At 41.8% G+C, this 26,249-nt stretch overlaps 1 protein-coding gene across 2 annotated transcripts in view; it reads left to right on the top strand.

Annotated features, from left to right (window-relative positions):
- Positions 1-1,633: 1,633 nt before the first annotated feature.
- Positions 1,634-26,249, top strand: part of MRC1 (mannose receptor C-type 1) — a 97,885-nt gene continuing 73,269 nt past the window's right edge. Inside the window, exons 1-3 of one of the 2 annotated variants that reach the window (XM_036345776.1) lie at positions 1,634-1,846; positions 19,305-19,706; positions 23,107-23,280. In XM_036345776.1, the coding sequence (XP_036201669.1) occupies positions 1,786-1,846; positions 19,305-19,706; positions 23,107-23,280 (637 nt within the window). In that variant the 5' untranslated portion in view covers positions 1,634-1,785. The remainder of the gene's footprint in view (positions 1,847-19,304; positions 19,707-23,106; positions 23,281-26,249) is intronic. The other variant, XM_036345766.1, reaches the window with a different exon arrangement.

Here is a 26,249-nt window from a genome sequence, read left to right as displayed (position 1 = left end):
TTTTCTACTAGAGTCCAGAGTCCAAAATAGTTACTTCAGGCAGTTCCTGTCAGTTCAGTAGTTGTTTAGGTAGAATGAACTGGTCGCCACTCTTCTAGCCTGATAAGTCTTTATTTCAGTAAAGTCAAGGTCATGGGGTAAATTTCTTTGTGAGATCGTACCACTGATTCTAGTTGGTCATATGACACATTTGTATAATACAAAACCACCCTGAATATGAGTATAGAGAAAATTCAATTAAATTGTATTTGCTTCTGAAATGGATATAAATCCAAATTAGGCCAAACAATTTAAATTTATGCAACTTATTTACCTGTAAAAGCCATGAATGGCTCATTCAAAACGCTGTTTTTTTCCTTTCATGATAAATCAGTGAAGAAAGAAATGTTTTTTGTTCCATCTGTTCTGTTTTGTAACCAGTTTTTTTTTTGTCAGTTAAACATAGGCTTAATGAAAAGAAACAATTTGTCCAGCGTCCTACATTTTCACCATCTTTTTCCTCCTGTCAGAATCATCTTCAACTTTGAATGTTAAAAACAACGACAACAACAACAAACTAGTGAGAGAATAACACGTTTCTTATGAGGGAGAAAGCTTTATAACGTTAGCATAAAGACAGTGAATCTTGGAGCTTTCCACCTGAAAAACTTCTTTAAACTTTCAGAAAATACACTTGCAGCAGCTTCTTTCTGAATTGCTAACATTTCCCATGCTCTAGTTGTGGGTTGCCTATCTCCTAATATCTGGTTCAAAATGTTCTTCTGAAAAATAACAAAATAGATGTTCAGGGGTTAATATTGTGCTTAATGATAAATTTGTTACCATTTTTTTTTTTTTAAAGAAGAATTTCACCTGTGATGTAATGACTATATATGTCTTTTTATCAAACAAGCAGATTTTCTGCTAGCAAGAAGGCACTTCCACACGTGAAGAGAATCCCCTGGGTGGGGCTGGACAGCAAAGCTTTTTTTTTTTTTGCAAATCCTTTGTGATATTTTCTCTGGCTTTCTGCAGAACTTTCAAGAGAAAGATTTCTAGAACTCTCTCCCTCCCGGCCATTACTGTAATTCCCTGAGGTTTAGCCCCTGGTCCCTTCTTCTCCTGGCTAAAGGAAAAAAAGCTATATGTGATCTCTAGAAGCTTTCTAAGAAAAAAAGATACCCACAAGCACTAAACATGAAGAATGAGGGCGATTGATTTCAGCCATTAAGAACATGCTTCTACCCCAAACTCCTTTTTAGCTGCTGCCATTTCTGTCCCCATAGAGTGGGGCTGTCTGCCCAGGGACCCTGGGCTCAGCTGCTTTCTTGAGGGAGCCTCCTGTCCGGCCCAGGTCATGATGGCCTCCAGCGTGCTGTCCACAAGCCCCATGGCAGAGGCTGTGAGGGCCCAAGCTGTTTCACTTCTGCCTCCCGCCCGGCCAGCTCGCCCCTCCCTCCTCTCTCCCATCGCCCGCTCACCTCCCCCCCTTCCTTACACTTCTCCCACATGTGTCCTGTTCTCCCCTTCCTCTCTATCTGCTCTCCTCAGAAGTTCGCTTACGAAGCAAAGTTGTAACTTTGAATTCCTGTTTTTTCCAACCACCCTCATGTGACAGGATATCTCCTTATTGGAGGTTTTCCCTAATTTGAGAGGCCCTTTAAAAGTGCCAGCGTCCTCCACCCTTCTTTTCAGCAGGGCTGCTCTGAGGATTGAGCAGGCAAGGGGCGACCCAGCACCCTCCTGGCTTTGGCTCTTTGGCTCGCCTTCCTCTCCATCACTGGAAGACAGGACACACCCTGGGCCATGAGGCTGCCCCTGCTCCTGACTTTGCTGCTTCTCATTCCAGTGGCTGTGCAGCTGTTGGGTAAGTGGCTCTGGTGGCCTGGGTCTATGGCACCGCTTTTTTGGGGGCGGTGGGGGGGGGGCGGTCATTGTCAACGGATTCCTTTCAATACCTGTGCTGAGGAGGAGAGCACAACTCCTCTGCGCCCCCAGCTCTGCAGGGAACCTGTTGTCTCTGCCTGGATGCCAGGTCTGGGGCCTGGGCAGGGGCAGGGGTGCTGCTTCTCAGGCCAGAGGTGCCCTGAGCCCCAGGGAACCCCTGTCCTGCTCCTGACTCCTCTCATCAACCTTGTTCCTTCCCTGCTGTATCCTTAGAGGGAGTCCTTCTGTAGTCTGTGCAGCTACTTTCATTTCACAATATTCCTGTCTAACCCCAAACATCTGGGTGTTTCTGGCCGAAGGAGGTGCAGCTCTGGTGTCTGTCCTCCTCCGAGAGCTAAGGACAAGGTCACGGATCTGCCCCCACAGACATTCCAGGTCATTTCCACAATTTGTCTTTTTTTCTGTGAACCGTATTAATCATTCATAGTTTTTATTGCTAGAAAGTTCATCCTTATCTGGAGTCCAACTGGTTCAAACTGATTTATTCCTTTTCTTCTTCTTCTTCTTCTTCTTCTTCTTCTTCTTCTTCTTCTTCTTCTTCTTCTTCTTCTTCTTCTTCTTCTTCTTCTTCTTCTTCTCCTTCTCCTTCTCCTTCTCCTTCTCCTTCTCCTTCTTCTTCTTCTTCTTCTTTTTTTTTTTCCTGGAGACTAGTGATTACTCATGAGCTTCTCAAATTCTCAAAGACATCATTTCTATTTCTTTAGTTTGGTGATTTTGAATCTTTTTCATCTCATGGCACACAAAAACTAATACAATTCTGCCGCACACCAAAAAGTATCATTTTTGCCTATCTGGCAAAAAAAAAAAAAAAATAAGTATAATTTGATTCATTCACACTCGATGGCTATTGTGTTGCCTGTTGTCATTTTTTGTTTGGCAATCCAAGGGAAAAGAGGTCAGTGCCCCTAACTAAATAGTCAAGTGTTGCGTGTTCCAAAAATTCTTGCAGCTCACCAGTTGAAAGTCACTGCTTTATATTTAACCCGCTAAAACTTCAGAACGAGAGTGCCTGCAAGAGATTTTACTCCCAGTTCTCTCTCTCTTTCTGATCATAAATGATTTTTATTAAATAATGCATACTCTTGTGATTCAAAATCATATATTAAAAAATTATATACCTAATGAAAATGGATATGAATGTGTTTTATTTAAGATTGTTATAATAAAAAATAGACATTTAGAAGATATTTGTCTCATTTTAGAAAACACAGGCTTTAAGGATTAAAGATAACTTTCCAAACTCATTGCCTGGATGGGGCCTTTCTTTCTAAAATTAATGTTAATTTTCTATTGTTGTTTCATCAGCTCATGATTTTTTTGGTATAAAAAAAATTAGAAAGTTTCCAGTTCTCTTTTGAGATAAGGAGGGATTCAACTCTGAGTACTTGATTCCTGACTCCCCTTCATTTCTCTCAAACCCATCAACACTGACTGCCACGTGACAATGGCACTCCACATGCTGCTGCAATGGTGGGGGCAGGACTGGGGGGACATGGGTAAGACAGAAGCTCCCATGTAATCGGGAAGCTTTTCAGGGAGAGAATATTTGATCACGGAAAATGTTCAATTGTAATGAGCATTAAGTCGTAGTATTATAAAAACACAGGCGAAGGCAGTGTCTTTTGCATCCTGCCAGGAAGCTACTTAATATTTTTGTGCTTTGGTTTCCCTGTCGGTAACATGGGGAGCTTATTAATATACCTGCCCCATCCGTTGTTGCAGTGATTCAATGAGCGTTAGCTATTAAAAGCAGTGATCATTCCCCCATAGTAGTAATTAATTGTCCAATAAAGCAATATGTTAAGTATTTAAGAAGAGGTTTCCCAAGAAACAAGGCTGAGAAAAGATTCCTAGAGCCTGAGGAGATAATTTCACCTTAATCTTGGATGCAAAGCTATTCAGCCCTCAGCCAGTAAGTGGTGCTGAAGGCCAGCAGCTCTGTGCTGTGGAGACCGCAGCATGGGATTAGACATCAGTGTCCATCTTGAAAGCTTGTCTGTGCAGGAGGGTTAATATATCTTCCAAGGGTGCGCTGTCTCCAATGGAATAGTCTGCTTAGGAGAAAGTTCCCTGTCACTAAAAGTCTTCACACAGAAGCTGGGTGACTAGTTCAAGGGCTGTGTCTGGAACCCAGACTCTAACTCAGCTCAGTGCAATCCTCCTTCCTATATAATAAAAGCCTAATATGCAAATCAACCAAACAGCAGAATGACCAGTTGCTATGATGTGCACTAACCACCAGGGGGCAGGCATTCAACCCAGGAGCTGCCCTCAGCCCAAAGGCCCCAGGACAGCCAAAGCATGCAGGGGGGGGGGAGGGAGGCATCCCCCACAGATCGTCCCTGATCACTGGCCAGGCCTAGGGATCCTACCCATGCATGAATTTCATGCATTGGGCCTCTGGTCCTATATAATAAAAGCCTAATTTGCAAATCGACCGAACAGTGGAATGACTGGCGGAATGACTAGTCACTATGACATGCACTGACCACCAGGGGGCAGACCCTTAACACAGGAGCTGCCCCACCCTTCAGGCCCCACCAGTTGCCCCACAGAGGGAGGCGACTGGAGGTGACTGCAGGGGTGGGGCCAGTGAGTGGGTGGCACCTGGCCAGACAAGGTGGGTGCAAGTGGGGGGCCCCACTCACTCTACCGGTCACCCCACAGATTGGCCCTGATCGTTGGTCAGGCCTAAGGACCCTATCCGTGAATGAATTTCATGCACCGGGCCTCTAATAGAAACATAATAGGCCACATTACATTGCCACATTAGAAAAAGTAAAGAGGCCGGGGTGGCTCAGTTGGTTGAGCATCATCCCCTGCACTAAGAGATTGCCGGTTGTGTTCTGGCCAAGGCACATGCCCAGGTTGTGGGTTCCATCCCCAGCAGGGGATGTTCAGGAGGCAGCCGATTGAAGTTTCTCTCTCTCTCCCTCTCCCTGCCTCTCTTTCTCTAAAAATCAATAAAAACATACTTTTTTAGAAAGTAAAAGGAAACAAGTGACATTGATTTCATGAATATATTTTATCTATCCCAATATATCCAAAATATTTTTAGTCAACATTAAAAATTAAAATTTCAAAACATGAGGTGTATTCTACAGTTTAGAGCACATCTGAATTCAGACTGGCCTTGTATCAAGTGTGCTGCAGACCCCTGGGACTCTGGATACCACACTGGGCAGCACACATACAGCCCCTATTTTTCTTTAAACTGACTGTTAATGCTTTGGGGGGACAAGTGTTCCTTAATTTGCTTAGGAATTTTTCCCTCCTTGAGACAGCAGGATACCTTACCCTGATGAATGTCTTCCTCTTGATATGCTAAATACGGGAGAACCAGGGAGGTGCTCACATCTGTTTAGAGAATAAAAAACAAACAAACAAACATGGGCAAGGGAACCCCTTCCAGTTTTTTTTTGTTTTTTTGAGATTATAATTTTTATTTTACCTTTTCTTGGCTTAAGTGGCACATGATCAGAGGTGTCTGAATAAAAGCAGAATACCTGCTTAGTTAGCAGGAGACGGTCGGGTGAATGAAACCCCTCCCTGGTTCTTTATTTATTAAGAAAACCCACGGAAAGGCCTCCCTTATTCCTTGTGGTTAATTTCTTTTCCACTCAGAACCCTTTCTCCCACATCCCCGAGAGCAGCCCACATCATCAGCACGGTGAATATCCATGCCACACCCAGCAGGCCAAGCTTAATAGGAGCCACTCTCCCCCCGCCCCCCTTTTTTTTTAATTAGAGAGAGAGAGAGAGAGAGAGAGAGAGAGAGAGAGAGAGAGAGAGAGAGAGAGAAACATAGATTTGTTGTTCCACACATTCATCGACTGATTTTATTTTTAATCCTCACCTGAGGATATGCTTTTCATTGATTCTAGAGAGAGAGGAAGGGAGAGGGAGAAAGAGAGCAACATTGATCAGTTGCCTCACCCATAAACCCCGAATGGGATCAATCCACAACCTGGGTGTGTGCCCTGACCAGGAATCCAACATCATGACCCTCCAGTGCGCTAACCATTGAGAACACTGGCCAGAGCTCATTGGCTGATTCTTGTAGACGCCCTCACCCGGGGAATGAACCCTCAACCTTGACGTATCTGGACAACACTGAGCTGCCTGACCAGGCTCCCTTCTTACTCTTCTTGCTCTGCTATCTTTTTAGCACAAAGAACTGCATTCAGTGTTGATGTTTGGAGCTCAGCGGGGATATCATCAAAGTAGAGATACAGTGAAATTTGTTTAGATGGAGAAATTGGACCACAGCAGAGAAGTTTAGCTTGAAATGGCCTGGTTTGGCTCATTGACAACGGTGTTTTGGTAAACTTAACAGTTTGTTCTCAGAAGAAAAAAAGCATTGATTTGTGGCATTTGCCGATTTCCATGATGTAACCCTCCCACCATGGTTGACTGCAAACTACCAATGTGGTGTCCCTGGGGGCAGTGGGGAGAGGTGCCAGGAGCAGGCTCTCCCTGGTGAAAGTGAAAAAAAAAATAGTGTAAATTTGATCTCTAGCCCAGATCCATGCTGCATCCAGCCTCCTTGGTTTGTGGTTAAAAAAATTGGGTTCCTGACAGGTTAAGTCAGGGGTCCTCAAACTTTTTAAACAGGGGGCCAGTTCACTGTCCCTCAGACCGTTGGAGGGCCGGACTATAGTTAAAAAAAACAAACTATGAACAAATTCCTATGCACACTGCACATATCTTATTTGGAAGTAAAAAACAAAACGGGAACAAATGCAATATTTGTATTTGCATGTGGCCCGCGGGCCGTAGTTTGAGGACCCCTGGGTTAAGTGATCTTTCCAGGGTCTCACAGCTAGTTAGGGCAGCAACCGGTTTTGTACTCAGAATCCTGACTTCCAATGGAGAGTTTTATTAAAAAGAAGCAATGCTTCTCTTCCTCCAGGTCCTTCAACTTTCCTTCATAAAATTTAGAGTTCAGACCCTGGACACATCCAGAACTGAACATAATAATCCCGTTGTGATATGACCTGAACAGGGAAGGGGGCAAACCAGTGTGTCTGTGGTGTCCTTAGTTATATCGAAGTTGTTATATGGAAGAGGCGGTGGATCTGCTTTGTGTCAGCACACACAGTGGAGAGTGCTATCTAGAATTAGAGGATGCATTAGATTTGCAATTCTTTGACTAGTCATGTGACTTCACATCTGAACTTTATTTTTCTCATCTCTAGTGTAAATAAAAATTAATAATAAACATAGTCTATATTTAAAAAGAAGCAATTCATATTTGCTGAATGAATGATTGATTGGTTTAATATCAATGTAGGATTTCTTCAAGAAATAATTCCCCACTGCCATTCCCTTAACTAGTTTTAATGTTCAAAAGATTTTCCTTTTAATATTTCTACTTTTCTTTATTTCTATTCTCTCATCTTTCTGAAGTTGTTGAGCAAAACCAAGTTCTTGTCATCTCATTTGCAATTACTCTTATATTTTTCTGTTTTTCTTGTTATTGTTGTGAACCACATCAGATTTTTCTATAATCTGTGTGTGGAGGATATTGCAGATATTGGTAAAATAATTGCTTTGTTGCATGCATTTTGGTGTCTTCTAAGAGTGTTGGACCTAATTTCTAAGTAGGAAAGTCATCACAGGTTAAATGTGAACTTTAAATAATCAAAAGTGCTCAATCTCAATTAAAGACAGGGAGGTGGGATCATAGTTATCCTTCAATGCTCACAACCTACAGCCTGGCCCCTGAGACAGAACCTTGAGCGACTAAGGGAGAACTAGGTCTCAGAGGCCACAAGGTGAGTTGAACCTAGGAAAGTAGCTTCTGAAGTAGTGTGTATCGTCACGGCAGAGAGGGAGAAAACTGATGTCACAATGAGAACGGTAGTGACATCTTGCCTCTTGGCTATCATCAAGCATAGTTGGATGAAAAAAAATGTATGGTTAGGTTGGTCCCCAAAGGAGAGCAGTGAAAATCAGGTTGAACAAAAGTGAGAGCAGACAGAGATAAAAAGACAAGGATCCTTTCCAAAGGAATTGAAACTGACATCAAAAGAAGAAATAATTTTAAGACAAAGTGTTCCAGTTACAAACCAAATAAAAGTCACAGGACACTTTCGGATCCTTAACCTCATGAATTAATCACTTTCAGATCCTTCATCAGATCCTTCCGACAACCCCTTGAGGTGGGATGGGTAGGTATTACCATCTACCTTTCCCTACATGAAAAAGCTGAGGCTTAGCAGTCAACTAGCCAGGAAGACCAGATCTCATGCTTGATCATGGTCTTCTGGCTCTGAGGCTGAGCAGCAGATCTAATTCATCAGCTGGGTGTGTTGATCAAGAAAGACATAATGGGCTTCAAAACTACAGTATGTGGAGGGAGGACTCAGTCACTTTATCAATTGTTAGACTTTTCACTTGGACAGGGAAGGGAGGGCATTAACATTGGAGTGTTTACTACATGCAAACGACACGTTGTGCACTTTATATAAATTATTTCATTTAGAAATTCACAGCAACTCTGTCAGAAAGCATCATGGTCCCCAGTTTACTGATGAGCAAACTGAGGCTAGAATGATTAATTGAACCCCGGTAACATAGCTAGTAAATGGTGGAACCAGAATTTGACCACAAGTTTGCTGACCCCGAAGAGCATACCTCTCTCCATTGCATCACCTATGTCCTGAGGGTGGAAACCCTGATTCTCCATTGTCCTTGTCCTTCTGTCCCTCTGTCTGGGCTGCTGTTTTCTCTAGTTTCATCTTGTTCTGAACCCTTTCACACTTTCCAAGTTTATGATAATAATGAACTAACATGTATCAAGTGAATTTCTTTGTGTCAGAAATGTTCTAAGCACTTTATTTGGATGATTTCATTTAATTCTCACAACAACCAGCAGGTCCTGTTATTTCGCCTTTATTTTTCAGATGGGAGAAAAGTAAGAACAGAGTAGTTTAGAAACTTGACTAAGGTCACACAGCCAGTTAGCAGGGAAGCTCTGATTATGTCATGATCAGGTTGAAATGATACATAAAGATTATTTTTTAACTAGAGGCCCGGTGCACAAAAATCTGTGCACTCGGGGGGGGGGGGGGGCTCAGCCTGGCCTGTGCCCTCTCGCAGCCTGGGACCCCTCGGGGGATGACCACCTGCTGGCTTAGGCCTGCTCCCTGGGGGATTGGGCCTAAGCTGGCAATCAGACATCCCTCTGGCAGCCTGGCAGCCCTCAGGGGATGTCCACTTGCCAGTGGGGAGCAGACCTAAGCTGCAGTTGGACATCCTTAGCACTGCTGAGGAGGCAGGAGAGGCTCCCACCACCACCACTGTGCTGGCAGCCATCAGCTTTGCTTGTGGCTGAGCAGAGCTCCCCCATGTGGGAGCGCACTGACCACCAGAGGGCAGCTCCTGCATTGAGCATCTGCCCCCTGGTGATCAGTGTGTGTCATAGTGACCAGTCATTCCCAGTCTTTCTGCTGTTAGGATCAGTTTGCATATTACCCTTTTACTATATATGATAGAGGCCTGGTGCACGGGTGGGGGCCAGCTGGTTTGCCCTAAAGGGTGTCCCAGATCAGGGTGGGGGTCCCGCTTGAGTGCCTGGCCAGCCTGGGTGAGGGGCTGATGGCTGTTTGCAGCTGGTCACACCCCTTTCAGGGTGGGGGTCCCCACTGGGGTGCCTGGCCAGTCTGGGTGAGGGGCTGAGGGCCGTTTTCAGGCTGGCTGTTGACTGAAGCTCCCAGCCTCTCCTTTTTTTCTTTCATTTTTTTTTTTTTTTTAAAATTCTGGGATTTATTTACCTTCTATAATTGAAACTTTGTTGCTTTCGGAGCTCAGAGCCGGGCCACAGCAGGCGGGGGACCTTGGCTTTCTCCATCACTGGAGCAAACAAACCTGCTCACTTCAGCTGCGTGGCTGCCGGCCGCCATCTTGGTTGGCGGTTAATTTGCATATCTCACTGATTAGCCAATGGGAAGCGTAGCGAAGGTACAGTCAATGACCCTTTTTGTCTTTTATTAGACAGGATCCTCACCCAAGGATATTTTCTCCCATTGGTTTCAGAGAGTGGAAGGAAGGAAAGGAGGTATGGAGGGAGGGATGGGGGGGGGCAGGGAGAGAGAGAGAGAGAGAGAGAGAGAGAGAGAGAGAGAGAGATCCATTGGTTGCCTCCTGCATACAGGGTCGAGACTAGGGATTGAACCTGCAACCACATGCCCTGACCGGGAATGGAACCTGAGGCCTACTGGTGCACAGGACGACACTCTAACCCACTGAGCCACACTGGCAGGCTGCATTGAGACATGATGCATAACAATTAATTAGTTAGTTAGAATGGCTCTGAATGGAAGAAGGAAGAGTGGTGTAGTGTCAGGCTTTGCTTGTCTTAAAAGTGGGGGAGAAGCTGGCATTTTGAGATTGAAGATATAGGAGAGAAAGAAAGGATAGTGAGTGGAGAGGCAGGAGGGAGTGGGATCCAGGGCACAGGTGAAAAGAACAGGAGGCTGAGGGAGGGAGACCTACCGAGACGGGAGTGAAGGAATCCAGGAAGGGTGTAGATGTCCCTATCTTCCGGGAGGAAGGTGGGGAGTTGGCAGTTTTCACACTCCTGGCTTCTGTTTTCCTCCTTGAGGTCACAGCCCATACTGATGCACATTTGTACCTCCCCAGATGGGCAAATGCAGTGACTTAAAATAGCAGGTTCTCTGAATATTTGATGAGTGATAGATTGAAGTGAAAAATAAAATAACTCTCAAATTTTCCTTTAACCTTTTGTTCAGTGTTGCAAAACCTAGCGCTGTGATCCCAGTTTCCCCTCTGCTCCCAGAAGCGGGCATAGTTTTTTGGTTTGTTTGTTTTGTTTGCATGTACTAGGTATTTGATAAATATTTGTGTGTTTTTTTTTTTTTACTTAATTTCAGATCTGTGGGGACACATATGTGGGTTTTACATACAGTGACAGGCTCAGAGACAGATTTCTTTGTTTGGGTTGGTCAAGACTGACCCTTTACAACAATGCGAATGGTTTATTTGGGAGGTGGTCCCAGGAAACACTGGAAGAGGAGGGGGCAGTGAGACCAGAGCGAAGGCGCTGGTAAGGGGCCAGTGACCCCCGTGGACACTGGAGCTGAGCCCTGCTGGGTGCTCTGGGCCTCAGAGTCATCCTCCCTGAGGGCAAGGACTTGGGTGTTTATTCATCAACTCCCGTTGATCACTGGAGAAGGGCTTCTCTACTTGTAGGTGGCATTAGTTCAAGGATTCTTCTTGTCCCCACAGTGTGTGGGTACAGGGGGCTCTGATGGCCAGAAAATGGCCCCAGGCCCAGCGGTGTGGTGTAGTGCTGTCACTGAGGACGGGCTGGCATGCACTAAAACAGCAAAAGGCAACAAGACACAGTGGAATTCTGACAGTATTTGCTACAAAATAGCCATTTACTTTACTCTTATCCAGCTTCTTTATCTTCCAGAAGTTATTTTCTTCTTTTCAGTCATGTCAGCATTTTATTTATTGACAGGGAAAATCTAAACATGTGTAAGGGAATATAGCATAGATCCAAGTGGTCCCCTTTAATAACCTAATAATCTTCTTTGGTGGTAAGTTTGGAAATCTAATTACTTGCTCAATGTTATGGAACCATTTAAAACCCACTTAAAAGAAAACTCACACCCATGTTACTGCATGCCAGTTATTTTGAACCTGAGATATTGGGTGGAAATGGATTGCTTCTTGCCTCAATGTATTTTGACCTTTGATATTCTGCCCTTGAATTAATCACAGTGTGAGCTCACTGTGGCAGGGAACCTGTCTCTCGCTTTGTCACCAGCATGCCACCGGCACATACGTGTTGAAGGATATGTGTGAGGTCAGCAAGATAGAGTTAAGACGGAAGGATGTTCTCTTCAATTCTGTAAATAAATTTCTGACGTGTGTTAAAAAAAGAGGAATCACACATTTTAGTCCGTAAATGAAATTGCAGATAAACTAATCTAGCTATCCAACTGCCCTCATTTGCTCAGCTTTTCTGCAATATTTTAATTATAGCATAATTAACAAACAAAATGTAGAATATTTATACATATGGGGTGGGCAAAAATAGGTTTACAGTTGTGAATGTGCAAAACACAGAGTTTATTCTTATATTACTATTTTTAATTGTTGTATTATTTTCCGTGCAAACAACTATAGACTTACTTTTGCCCACCCTCGTGTAAAACAATAATGTGGTTCATAGTGGCAAAAAGGTCACCAGCTGCTTTTTGGTCAAGGCTGCTTTTTGGTCAGAGATGGTGCACAGGAACAGTGATAAAAGCTGTTGTCTAGTTGGGGAGAAGAATAATGTATGAATGTAGGAACATAAAATGATAATTTTAAATTTCCTTGTATTGTCTGGCAAAGGCAATATCAAACTTGCACTGCTTCCTAGTGTTAAAGATAAATACAGGAAACAAGAATAGATAAGTTTGTTTTGAAATAGAAGCTTTTCATTTCCAAGTACTCCTTTTATAAGTACAAACATTTATAAATTGCTCTTCAGTGCAAATAAACTTTCAGGGGGAAAACTAATATTAAATAGACTGTTAATCAGTAATCAATTATTAAATAAAATAATGTACCTGGGTACTGGGGAACATGCTTCAGATTTAATAAAAAACTCTTTCATTCATTCAACTATTACTTGTTGAGAGACTATTATGCTCTAAAAAAGAGAGAATACAGTATTAAACCAGAAAGATAAAGTCTCTCTACTCATGGAATTTATATTCCATCAGGGAGACCAGACAAAACATAAGTAAATAAAATTTTTTAAAAAGGATATATTTTAAGATGGTTATGAATATTATATAGAAAGTAAAAGTAAAATTAGGACAGTCAGCTTGCTAAGCTTAACACATGAGCTGGGACCTTACTGAGCATCCAAGAAGCGGGAACTTGAGATATGAAGCTTCGAAAGTGGTGTTTGAGGAACAGTAAGGCCCTGTGGCTGGAGGTGGTGAAAGGGGGAGAGGGAGGCAACTAGGGCAGAAGGGGAGGCCCGCCGGATCCTGCCCCGCTGGTGAGCTGTGATGTGGAGGCTGGCTATTTTTCTCCTGTGTGCAGTAGTACACTCTTCAAGGGTTTAAAGTGTTGGGACAATGGTGTTTAAAACCAAATCTCCTCCCAACCTAGGCAACCTCGCCACAAAGGTAGAAGAAAAAGAAATCAATTTTATTACTGAATAAGCGTTCACATCACAGGCAATCTGCTAAGGAGGCTGCATAGACAGAACTCTAAGTATAGCTAAGTGGAAACCACCCGTTACATTAGTTTGTTTTGCCAATTGTTTTGCAATTTGGAGTCAGGTGATAAGTTAGATCAGTCTTTCCCAGGAAACTGGGAGGTTTGGCGTTATCTTTGACAATTTCATTTCAAAGACAAGAAGACCAGAGCAAGACCGTGGTGGAGCGGTCTAGGGCGGCGGCAGTGGAGATGGAGGGAAAGAAGGGATTAGGACAGTGGTCAGCAAACTGCGGCTCGCGAGCCGCATGCGGCTCTTTGGCCCCTTGAGTGTGGCTCTTCCACAAAATACCACGCTCCGGCACGCACGTACAGTGCGATTGAAACTTCGTAGCCCATGCGCAGAAGTCGGTATTTTGTGGAAGAGCCACACTCAAGGGGCCAAAGAGCCGCATGCGGCTCGCGAGCTGCAGTTTGCCGACCACTGGATTAGGGGATATGGTTCTTCATACTCAGGGTTCTCCAGAGAAATAGGACTCTGGTGTGTGTGTGTGTGTGTGTGTGTGTGTGTGTGTATCTGTCTATCCTTCAAGAGATAGTGTTTTTAAGCAATTGGCTTATGCAGTCATGGAGGCTGGCTATTCCAAAATCTACAGGTGTAGACTGACATGCTAGGAACTCAGCAAAGAGGTGATATGTCAGTTCAAGTCCAAAGGTAGTCTAGAGGTTGAATTTCCTCTTCTTCAGGGATCTCAGTCTGTTTTCTCTGAAGCCCTTCAACTGACTGGATGAGACCTACCCACAGAACGGAGGAGAATCTGTTTTACTCAAACCTTCTTGATTTAAATGTTAACCTTATCTAAAAAGCAAAACAAAACAAAAATATCATAACAACAACATCTAGATGAGTTTGACCAAAAATTTATGTACTGAGAGCTAGCCAAGTTAACACATACAATTAACGTAGTATATTTAGGGGTAAAGCCGATAGAGTCTGCTTTTGTCGTAGAAAGGAAAGGAAAACTGAGAATCCAGGATTACTCCTAGGTTTTTGGCTTATGGATCTGGGTGGATTTATGGTACCATTCATGAGAAAGAGAATATTGAATGTTTGTGCATTAAATACCATCATATTTAGATTAAAATTAGGATGAAACTACACATGAAAATTAAGTACATGAAATAAAAGTCAAATGAGTATAAAGACCTCTGCCCTAACCGGTTTGGCTCAGTGGATAGAGCGTCGGCCTGAGGACTGAAGGGTCCCAGGTTCGATTCCGGTCAAGGGCATGTACCTTGGTTGCGGGCACATCCCCAGTAGGGGGGTGCAGGAGGCAGCTGATCAATGTTTCTCTCTCATCGATGTTTCTAACTCTCTGTCTCTCTCCCTTCCTCTCTAAAAAAATCAATAATATATATATATATATTTTTTTTTTTAAAAAAAAACCTCTGAAAGAGGAATACTGCTTGTGCAAAAGACTTTCAAGCACCTTTTCCTTTAATGGCTGATTATCAATTGGTTGGTTGACTGAATCTGGGTGGTTAATAAATGTTGGGTGCTTGACAATACAATCAAGTGACTGAAAGTATGAGGTGGAAGATATATTGATGATGAGATGTTACTCTGAAAAGTGGAAGGTAAGTCTAGATAGGAAAACAATAGGTGGAAAAGCAAACACAGGTTAAATTTAAAGGCAGTATAGTTGAGTTTATAGATATATATGACAAAATTTTCAGAATTTATTACCTTTTTAGATTAGAGGAGCCTAGATTTACATTTGCATGTGGCAAATTATCATAGTAATTTTTTTTAAAGAACCTTTTATTTTTCTGATTTCTTGTATTTTACTGTGAATAAAACATCATATTATTAAAAATTTAACTTTCTTGCCAATGCAGAAAGGTACTCATTTTGTCATTCTAGGACAGCAGTTTTCAACTGGTGTGCTGCAAGAATTTTTAAAAACATGCAATACCTGACTATGCAGTCAGGGGACACTGACCTCTTTTGCTGTAGATGGACAAATAAAAAAAATGCCAAAGCCAGCACAATAGCCATCTAGGGTGAATGCCCTGTCTTGAACCATAAATATATAGGTCATATAACAGAGTTGCATCTTATTGGTCATGTCCCATAATAATGTTGTATCTGATTGGTTAATTCTTGATACCAGAAATCCTTATATAAAAGTAGAGGCACCTGATTTTTTAAAATAAGTTACTTTGGAGTAAAAAGGGTAGATCATCACTGTTATTATTTTTTTGTAAATCAAAAATTATAACCATTTATGTCAAACTGGCAAAAACTATAATACATTTTTCGGTGTGCTGCAGAATTTTAGTTATGACTTTATGCATGCCATGAGATGAAAAAGTTGAAAATCACTGTGCTAGGACATGGGCATCAACAAAATGATATCAAACCTGGGCAGGAGTTCAGCTAGATGGAGGGGATTCAGCCCAGCATTGCATGGCGGGTGGACAGATGTCAATTCTAAGGAAGACAACAGAAACAGATGTTCTGAATTCAATTTTTGTTGAGCCCCAATTACAAGAAATAAAACCAACAGAAATGAGGAACCCATCCCAGGAAGTAGCTCTGAATTAGGAACCCAGAGGCAGAGGTCTCTAACAGGTGTGGGACAAGAACAGATGTAGGAGTGTGGCAGGAGAAAATAGCCGGCTGAGGCAAAGATCCATTGTAAGGTTGGAGCTGGTGGTTCAAGAACTGACCTCACAGTGTAAGTGGTGCCAACCTCAGAGGGGTGTTGAGGCCAATAAATGCAATATGGCTGATAAAATGCTTTGTAAACAGTGAAGGAATCTGCTAGTGGTACTATTATTACGATGTTATTTTTCACGGCATGATTTGATTTAAAATAATTAGTTCATTTAGTTAGCTCCTCAAGAATCTGTAATACTACCAGCCCATTTTGAAAAAAACCATTTAAGTAGAAGGAATTTAGTAAAACTTTAGATATTTTCACAGGAATGGTAAAGTGTATAATTTATATTTATATCTCAAAATTAAAATAGTGTCGCTGAAACCGGTTTGGCTCAGTGGATAGAGCGTCGGCCTGCGGACTGAAAGGTCCCAGGTTCGATTCCGGTCAAGGGCATGTACCTGGGTTGCGGGCACATCCCCAGTAGGAGATGTGCAGGAGGCAGCTGATCGATGTCTCTCTCTCATTGATGTTTCTAACTCTCTACCTCTCTCCCTTCCTCTCTGTAAAAAATCAATAAAATATATTTTAAAAAAAAATTAAAATAGTGTCTTTCATTTGCCTATTCTTAAAAAAATAAATAAACAACAAAAAAGAAGAACTTTTACATAAATTCAATTTTGATTTAAGGAAAAAAAAATGCTTACCAGACCTTTTTTCTTTTTCTTTTTTATTTTTGGCAAGGGGAAGTTGAGTTTTGCCAGCCAGCAGAAGTGTATTATAAGCATAAGCCACCTATACATATTTATTTAAATTGCCAGCCCCAAATCACAAGCATTAACAATAGATATTTGGAAAGTTAGTCTTATGAATATTACCTTAATAAAAATAATAACATTTATTTAAATTATTATACTTTTATTTAATTATTTAAAAATATTTTTATTGATTTCAGAGAGGACGGGAGAGAGAGTGAGAGATAGAAACATCAATGAGAGAGAATCATTGATTGGCTGACTCCTGCATGCTTCCTACTGGGGATCGAGCCTGCAACCTGGGCATGTGTCCTGACTGGGAATCGAACCAGTGACCTCCTGGTTCATAGGCCAACACTCAACCAATGAGCCACACCAGCTGGACACAAATTATTATACTTTTAAATACATTGTTGTATCTTTTTATTGCACAAAGGTGCGAATGAGTGTGCCAGTGAATCAAAGCTAAAATTATATACAGATTCTAACTTATCTCTAGATGGTAGGTCTCTAAGTTACCCTGAAAAGGAAAACAAAACAAAAAATTTCTCTAGTTACCTAGACCTAGGCTATGAGAAAGGCCTTAGTTCAAAAATTGGTTGGACCTAAAATGAAAGTAAATTTTCTAATGTAGAATTATTTTTTAAGTTATAAAAAACTTCCCTAATGTTAAAATTAGAATAATTATGCATAAGTTTCATTTATCTTAAAGAGGGTAGGAGTGAGTCAGACTTCAAAATTCTATTCCAGGATATACATGCATTTAACTTTATAGCTTACTAGAGGCCTGATGCATGAAGTTCGTGCAAGGGGCTCGGCCCTCCAGCCCTGGCTTCGTCTGGGAGGCCATCTGGAAGGTGATTCGGCTGTTTGGTCTAATTAGCATATTAGCTCTTTATTATATAGGACTAGAGGCCCGGTGCACAAAAATTTGTGCACTCGGGGGGGAGGGGGGTTCCTCAGCCTGGCCTGTGCCCTCTCGCAGTCTGGGACCCCTTGGGAGATAATGACCTGCTGGCTTAGGCCTGCTCCCGGGTGGCAGAGGGCAGGCCCAATCCCTAGGTGCAGCCCCTGGTCGGGCTCAGAGCAGGGCTGATTGGGGAGTTGGGGCGCCGCCCCCTGTCATGCACAGAGCAGGGCGGATTGGGAGGTTGCGATGCCACCCTCAGTCACGCTCAGGGTAGGGCCGATTGGGGGGTTGGGGCACCGCCCCCTGTCACACTCAAGGCAGGGTCGATGGGGAGGTTGTGGCGCCACCCCCTGTCACGCACAGAGCAGGGCCAATCAGGGGGGTTGGGGCTCCGTACCCTGTCACACACAGAGCAGGGTCGATCAGGGGGTTGGGGCGCCGCACCCTGTCACACTCAGGGCAGGGCCGATGGGGAGGTTATGGCTCTACCCCGTCACACACAGAGCAGGGCTGATCAGGGGGTTGGGGCGCCGCCACTGTCACACTCAGGGCAGGGCCGATTGGGGGGGGTTGGGGCACCGCACCCTGTCACACACAGAGCCACAGGGCGATCAGGGGGTTGGGGAGCTCCCCCCATCAGGCACAGAGCAGGGCTGATCAGGGGGTTGGGGCGCCTTCCCCTGTCACAAACAGAGCAGGGCGGATAAGGAGGTTGTGGCCCCACCCCCTGTTACACACAGAGCCGCAGGGCGATCAGAGGGTTTGGGCGCTGCCCCCTGTCACACTGATCCCAGTGCCGGGAAGCCTCTCAGCTCCGCTGATCCCGGTGCTGGGAGGCATATTACCCTTTTACTATATAGAATAGAGGCCTGGTGCATGGGTGGGGGCAGGCTGGTTTGCCCTGAAGGGTGTCCTGGATCAGGGTGGGGGTCCTACTTGGGTGCCTGGCCAGCCTGGATGAGGCGATGATGGCTGTTTGCATCTGGTCACACCCCTTCAGGGTGGGGGTCCCCACTGGGCTGCCTGGCCAGTCTGGGTGAGGGGCTGAGGGCTGTTTTCAGGCTGGCAGGTGACTGAAGCTTCCAACCACTCCTTTTTTCCTTTTTTTTTTAATTCTTGGATTTATGGCTGTCACTGGAGCTGAGAGCTGGCTTTAGCTCAGACCTCGGCTGCTGAAAGCAGGTTTCTGGACTTTGTTTACTTTCTGTATTTGAAACTTTGTTGCGACTCCAGCTCTGAGATCCCGGCTCGCTGAAAGCAGGTTTCTGGGGTTTTGTTTAGCTTCTATATTTGTAACAATGTTTCTTAGCACCTCAGAGCCCAGCAGAGGCAGGCGGGGAACATTGTAGTCCTCCGTCACTGAAGCAAGCAAGCCTCATGTTCGCATCAGTAGCCTGGCTGCCGGCCGCCATCTTGCCTGGCAGTTAATTTGCATATCGCCCTGATTAGCCAATGGGAAGGGTAGTGGATGTACGGCTAATTACCATGTTTCTCTTTTATTATATAGGATTGTATTCCTATACAGATTTTTTCTCTGATGGGTATTATTTCTTTTCCTATTACCTACTGTTTATGTTAACTCCATTATAACTAGTATGCATTTAAGGCAGGCCTTTTCATAATGTTCCTTATAATGGATGATTGCCAGCAGCCATGTGCTCCCCTCAACTCAGCCTCTCTTTCCAGCCTCAGGGATCCCCAGAGGTAGCTGAGATGGCTCAGCAAGAGCCAACCTCACCCTCTTCTTATGACCATAAGCCTTTAAGGAAACCTAAATATTGGGAAGTTTTTACCTAAAATACTGTCTTTGTCACATGTATCTATTTAAACATCATTTCCTTCTTTTTATTTTTTTAACAGATACTAGGCAGTTTTTAATATATAATGAAGATCACAAGCGCTGTGTGGAAGCAATAAGCCCCAGTGCAGTCCAAACAGCAGTTTGCAACCCAGACAATGAAGCACAGAAATTCCGATGGGTGTCAGAATCCCAGATTATGAGCATTGCCTTTAAATTATGCTTGGGGGTGCCATCAAAAACGGATTGGGTTCCTATCACTCTCTATGCCTGCGACTCAAAAAGCGAATTTCAGAAATGGGAATGCAAAAATGACACACTTTTGGGAATCGAGGGAGAAGATTTATTTTTTAACTATGGCAATAGACAAGAAAAGAACATTATGCTTTACAAAGGATCCGGTTTATGGAGCAGATGGAAGATCTATGGGACCACAGATGATTTATGTTCTAGAGGTTATGAAGGTAAGGAGCACAATTTTTTAACCTTTTTGTCAATTTTTTTTTCATCTTCTCAGTTGGAAACTAATTTAAAAATATAAGCATATTTTTGTTAAGCCTCTACTAGAAATATTGATGATTACCTTTGTTTTTTGAACTAAGTTGGTGTTCTTGAGAACATGACAGTGAATAAGTTTGGTAAAAAGTCCTCGCTTTAGCTTTTTGTAATTAATGGAGAGACTTTTAAAAAACTATAGCTAATATTTTTAAAACTTTTAAAATTGATTTTTATAGAGAGAGGGAGGGAGAGGGAGAGAGAAATATAGATGTGAAAACGAAGCATTGATCAGCTGCCTCCTGCATGCCCCCTACTGGGAATTGAGCCCCAAACCAGGCATATGCCCTGGCCAAGAATCAAACTGGCAACCTTTTTGTGCCTGGGACAATGCCCTACGAACTGAGCCTCTCCAGCCAGGCTAGGTAAGATTTCTTTTTAAACAATGGGTTACAATTTTTAGAAATGAATTTTTGACTGAAAGCCTCCCATTTGACATTATGCAGTTGTAAAGATGACTTAATTTAACAATGTTTCTTTTCCTTTGGTTTGAGTTATCCCTGGAGAAGTGACCCATGGAACAAAGCCCTTTACCAAGTCAGGTTGCCTAAAATGAAATATCGGCATCGCTTGACAGTTTGGGTTTCAAAGTGTTTCTGATTAGCCACCTTGTGGTATTTACAGACTGATTTAGAGAAGATTTGAGAAGCTGAGGAATTAATTTGTAAATTCACATGCAGCATACTTAGTCAGCTATTTTATAAAGTAGTAGCACCAGTGGAACAGGAAATAATTTCGTATGTAGTTTGTTCATTCAGCTTGTGAAGGTTAAATAAAAACCAGAGTATTTCATCGTCTCTTGGCCAAATGCCGTTCTGGTGGCTGCACAGAAAAAGACAAGACTTAACAAAACAATTTAAAAAAGAACTGGAAGCCCTTTAGAAGGGCTTCCGAGTCAGATGGTGTTAAGCCACATTCCACGTTTGGACACTCAGTTATGGTGAAGTGTTATCTAGAAGGACCTCAAGATCAGAGAAAGCACTTGCCTGTGGGGACAAGAGAGTACCGGTTTCCAAAACCCCTATGGTGCTGAGGCTGTGAAGTTGAATCTAACTATCGTCTCTAAGCAGAGCAGAGGAATTTAGATCTTTGTAAGGTGATAATTTATCAGTTTTCCTTCTATATAAAGGAAATAAGGAGTGAGAAGGAGGGTTCAGAAAGAAGTTACCCCAAGGCATTTATTGAACACAAGGTAGGTTTAGAAGTTACATAGTGACACCTATGTAGCACAATCTTTCAGGAGAAACTTGATGGAAAATTCCAGGGCAGAATAAGGGTGAACCAGACTTGACTGAGTCAAATTCCAGACAGGACAATAGTCCTAACTGAGAGATTCAACACAAGTTGGATTGGTGCTAAGATATCGGACTTCTTATCTTATTCTAAAATATTTCACTGAAGTTCTGAAGTCCCATCCCCTAGCTGTTCTTCTGTTCGCTTTGAGGAAAATATGCATAGGATTTAGGATAGTGGTTCTTGAACTTCAGTCGGCTTAAGAATCATCTGAAGAGCTTTCTGACAATGTAGATTCCAAGGTACCCTTCCCACTCCGATTCTAAGCTCGCATATTGAGGGAAGGGCCTAAAAATATGTTGGGTTATTCTTAGGAACACCTAAGTGGCTGGATGTAGATGCCCCAGTGGCCATACCCTGTATACTCTCCAACTGTCTCCCAGTACTTAAGATATTCCTGGTAGAACATCGAGCCCTTCAGAGTGATCTTGGAATCTATTCATTGGAATATATATGAACACTGAAGATAGTGTGGAGTGTATGTTGAGTTTCTAAAGAAAACTGGCTGAGACCAGGTATTGTTTTAGAATAACAGAATCAGAATTGTAGGCTTAGAAGGATCTCAGCGTTGTTTAGAAGTTTGGACCACAAGAGGAAGAGTGAATTGACTGCAGTCACATGATTTGTCAGGGAAGTAGCTGGAGTGCAATTTGGTTCTTTTGGCCTCATCAGAGCTTTGATAAGTAAATCAAGTTAGTCCTGAAAAGGCCATTTCTGATTGACACCTATAAATCCAGCACTAAAATTCCTAGGCTAATTTAGTGAACAGTAAAACTACCCTGGGGTGGCCTTCACAGGTTTTCTTCATATGAAGGAGCAGGTACCCCAGTGCTTAAGAGTGGCATAATTATTTGTGAAACCAGCATGTTCCTTATACAATATGTGATTTAGAAAACTAGTCCTGTAACTTAGTGGGAAAAGGACTAAAGTCAAATTGTTAATTGACAAAAAAGTAATCTTGAGGCATTTGAAAATATCCCTAGTTTTTAAGAAGTATAAGTAAAGGAAAAGGAAAGGAGGTAAAAAATTTATATTTATTTTACTCTTGATATGTTAGGTGCTGTGCTATGTGTTTTATATACTTTATATTATGTAAGTTACTTTTAAGACGTCTTTCAAGAACTTTCTATAGTCATAGAATCCACAAAACTTAACTAAGAAAAGCGTATGCTTACCTGGGACAAATTCTGAATATCAACTGGTGGAAAGAGGCTAAACACTTCAATGTAGAGGGTCATCTCCTAAAGGGACTCTTCCTACAAAGATGGAAACTTTGAACATCCTGGAGAATTTAGTGAGGTGAATGGTTTGGTTGTCAATGAAGATTTGAGCTTTTCTAATCCTTTTGGCTTAAGCCAAACCATGACCAATAGTTTTATATATTTTTTCAAATTTCCTTTCTAGATGAACCCAGAGCTTCTTCTTTTGATCTGTTTGAATTCAGTTTTTAAAAAGGACAATATTAATTATAAATGGTATCTAATGGTTTTGAGTGATGAGGATTAGAGTTATGCTCAAATCCCTGCCCTTCCTATAGCCACTGTTGAGGAACTCAAGTGGAGGCTGGCTTGGCAGAAAGTGATTGCAGGGGATTTCAGTATGAATTGTGTGTGTGGGTTACACAGCTATAAGATAATTTTCAATCTAGAGATTTCATAATTCTCTGCTTCCCACCTATGAAGAAGGACGGCCTCTTCTCTGTTCTGGAGGAAAGGCAGAGGTCAAAGCTGGTGTCACTTGAGCTGACTACTTTTGCCTTGCAAGAGGAAAGAGGAAAATTGTTCCAAAAGACAGCAGAAATGAAGTGGTGGTAGAGTTACTTCTAAGTGAAAGACTATTATACATACCCAGCAAAGGCTGGGGTAGAGAGAGAAGAGAAATTAAAAGGAATCCCCACCATGGGGACACCAAGTGTGATCAGAAGAGTAAGACCAGTGTTTTGGAATGCTTCTTATTGAAGAGTCAATGTTCAGAAGCATCACATATTCTAAGTGCAAGTCAATGTGTTTCTTTTAGTCATGTACACACTACTGGGCAATGCAAATGGGGCAGCCTGTGTATTTCCATTCAAGTTTAAAGACAAGTGGTATGCGGATTGCACAAAAGATGGCTCATCGGATGGATGGCTCTGGTGCGGAACCACTGCGGATTTTGACACAGATAAGCTATTTGGATATTGTCCATTGAAATGTAAGTAATCTTGTCATCAAGAAAAGTTTTGTACACTTAGTATTGCAATGTAGTGATAACACCTTGCATTTATCTAGAACATTTTCCCCCAAGGTTATTTCACATTAATTATTGCTTCATGCCCTACCACAAACCATTATAGATGTCATTGTCCCCACTTTATAATGGAGGAAGTGCCCCACTAGCTGAAGATTAGAACACAGATCTTCTGACTCTCAGCCCTGGACTGCATCCAATAACTCCTTTATTTTAATCAACTACTTTTCTTCAACTTCTGCTTTTACTGTCAGTAACTTTCTAAGACTTTAGGGCAAATTATACTGCGTATAATTCAATATATACTAAATAGTAGAGGTAAACATGCCATTCCCTAAACTTTCATTGATGCACCCTTATTAAACATAGATTAAAAACAGAATGTAAACCACATCAGAAGCATGTGATTTGATTGGAGACAGAGAGCTATGAATTTTGTATGAATGTAATAGAAAAGGCTTCTTCACTGTGAAAAATGGTAGTAATGATACTCTTCTTAAACTTAACTAAGAAGAGTATTTAACACAGCAACGAATCAAATGGAAGTGTTTTTAAAATGAAAATTTACATGGTATTGCAGAAATGCAAAATTGGAAAGGGAACAGCACATAAGAATTCTTGGTGTTCTTTCCACGCTCAAGAATCTATAAGGGAAGAGTGCAGCAGGGTTGGGGTGGGGTGAGGGGGAGAATTGTATTTGGAGGCAGGGATGGGGCCGAAGAAGAAGGAAAAGCATACGTTCTTTTGCTTTACTTCCCTCTCACCCCACATCCTCCTTCTGCTGCCAGATGCCCCTTTCCAATTCTTCTTCCTAAACCTCTTACCCTCTGACCTCTTGCTAATTCAGACTTTATGGGTCAGAGCAGCTCCTGGTTTCTGCTATTACCCAGAATTCTCTCTACTGCCGTCTGTAAAGGGGTGGGTACAGGGGAAGAATATCAGATGTGGCCTGGGATGGGTGTGAGACCATCTGAACTGAAATAGCATTACTTACAACTCAACTTTTGGGACCACACATCCACACACCCTCACATTATTCCAAGCATCATTGTACGACAGCCCAATGTATACAAATATTTTAGTTTGTCAAGTGAAAGCCAGAATTTCAAGAACTGTGCTTATGTATCTGTTTTGATTTAGTCCCTAAGCATCTCATTAAAAATAAATGTAATTTGTCACCTCCCTGTATGGTAATTCTCTTCTGTGTTAGCCCCTCTGTTCTGGGTGAAGGCCAAACAGAACTCATAGGCATCCCATGCATAGTGACACTGCTCTCTCATTCTTGAGTGAGGTAAATATAGTCACCTCTCTCTTCTTCTCTCTTTTAAAAAAACAATTATTTATTGATTTCCTTAGAGAGACAGAGCGAGAGGGAGAGAGAGATAGAGACTTCAATCAGCTGCTTCCTGCATGGCCCCCACTGGGGATCAAGACTGAATCTAACAGGCGGCCTCTTGGTGCATGGGTTGACACACCCACTGAACACACCAGACCAGCCTATTCACCTCTCTTATTAACAACCTTTAAAGGTTTGATTAACATGAAAGGTTTATAGGTGTCTGATTTTGATATTAGAAATATTTTGTCTGAAGGCAAAATTGAGCTGTATTTCCCTTAATATAAAGCAGTACTTGTTTTTCAGTGATTGAGGAGTGTCTTTCTCCTTTACTGAATAAGAATGGTATTTTCTAAATATGTCATTATTGAGTTTCTGAGGAGTATGGATTTCAGTGTTCCAACTATAGCATCCTGCACCTAAGTGGTATTGACAAAGAGGTTGTTGGTATGATTTAATCATTTAATGGAGGAGAAATGGCCAGTCACTAATCACAAAGAAAACTTACCACCTAGGATAGATATGTGTTGGAGGTGTATCCTGAGTATGTTCTAGAATAATCTTTAAGTCCTCTTACTTGTAATTTATGTCTTTTAAGCCAAATTATTTTTCCTATAAATGTAAAAGTAAAATAGCTATAGAAAATTAAAAAATTATTTGATTTTTCAATATGCATAAAAATCCAAAGCAAATTTTATAACATTTCATACCTTTTTAAAAGGGCTTTGTGATTTCCTAACCTATTTCATTTTCCTTGCTTTTTGTTCCTTTTAAAAGAACATTATATTTTATATTAATCTTAAAACCAATAGATTCAATATAGGAAAATGAAACTTGTTGACCTAGTTATAGTTGCTATATATCTTTTGTATTGTTCATTGTAATGTTTAGACACTTATTTTCAAATATTATGAGAACAGGAAAAGAAAAAAGATCCCGTTCTCTCAAGTCTTCATAGCTTTCAACTTTAGCTTTCAAAATCAGTTGTACAGTTTTACTGTGGGAATTTGAAGAATTGGGGGAGACATATAGTCAGCAAACCTATACATTCTGTTACAAATAGGTTTTAATTCCTTGATTTAAAATGCAATATACTCTTTCTTTAAATAAAGAGAAAAGTCAAATTGCATTTTCTTCTTTGGTCATTTATACCCCTTTTCTCCATTCTTGGATAAGAAAATAATCCCCTCTTTTATTTGCTATTTCGTATTTCTTTACTATATTATAAACAAAACCTCTAGTTTCTAAAAATATTTATTTAAAACATTTCCATCTTCAAATAAACTTCAGTCTCATTTGAATGACCTCATGTGGAAAAGAATCCATTTGGACATTTAAAATAATAAGGCCTCACACCATGCTAATTTAAGTTTAATATCACTAATTCAAACTTATTTTTAACATAAATATATGTATTGATTTTATACTTAAAACATCTTAGAAATTTCTATACTGTTGCCTGACTGAAATGTTGACTTGCTTTTCTTCCTCTTTGGTGTACCATGCAACCACAAGTTTCATATCAAAGTCTGTGATACATGCATGATAAAGGTCACTTCCCGTCAAATAAAAAGAAGCACAGCAGCACAGGCTACGT

This window comes from Myotis myotis, unplaced genomic scaffold (genome assembly GCF_014108235.1).
Source record: "Myotis myotis isolate mMyoMyo1 unplaced genomic scaffold, mMyoMyo1.p scaffold_m19_p_1, whole genome shotgun sequence".
Lineage (NCBI taxonomy): Eukaryota > Metazoa > Chordata > Mammalia > Chiroptera > Vespertilionidae > Myotis > Myotis myotis.
Note: the sequence above shows the minus strand (reverse complement) of the source record. Positions and strands in the feature narration are given on the sequence as shown.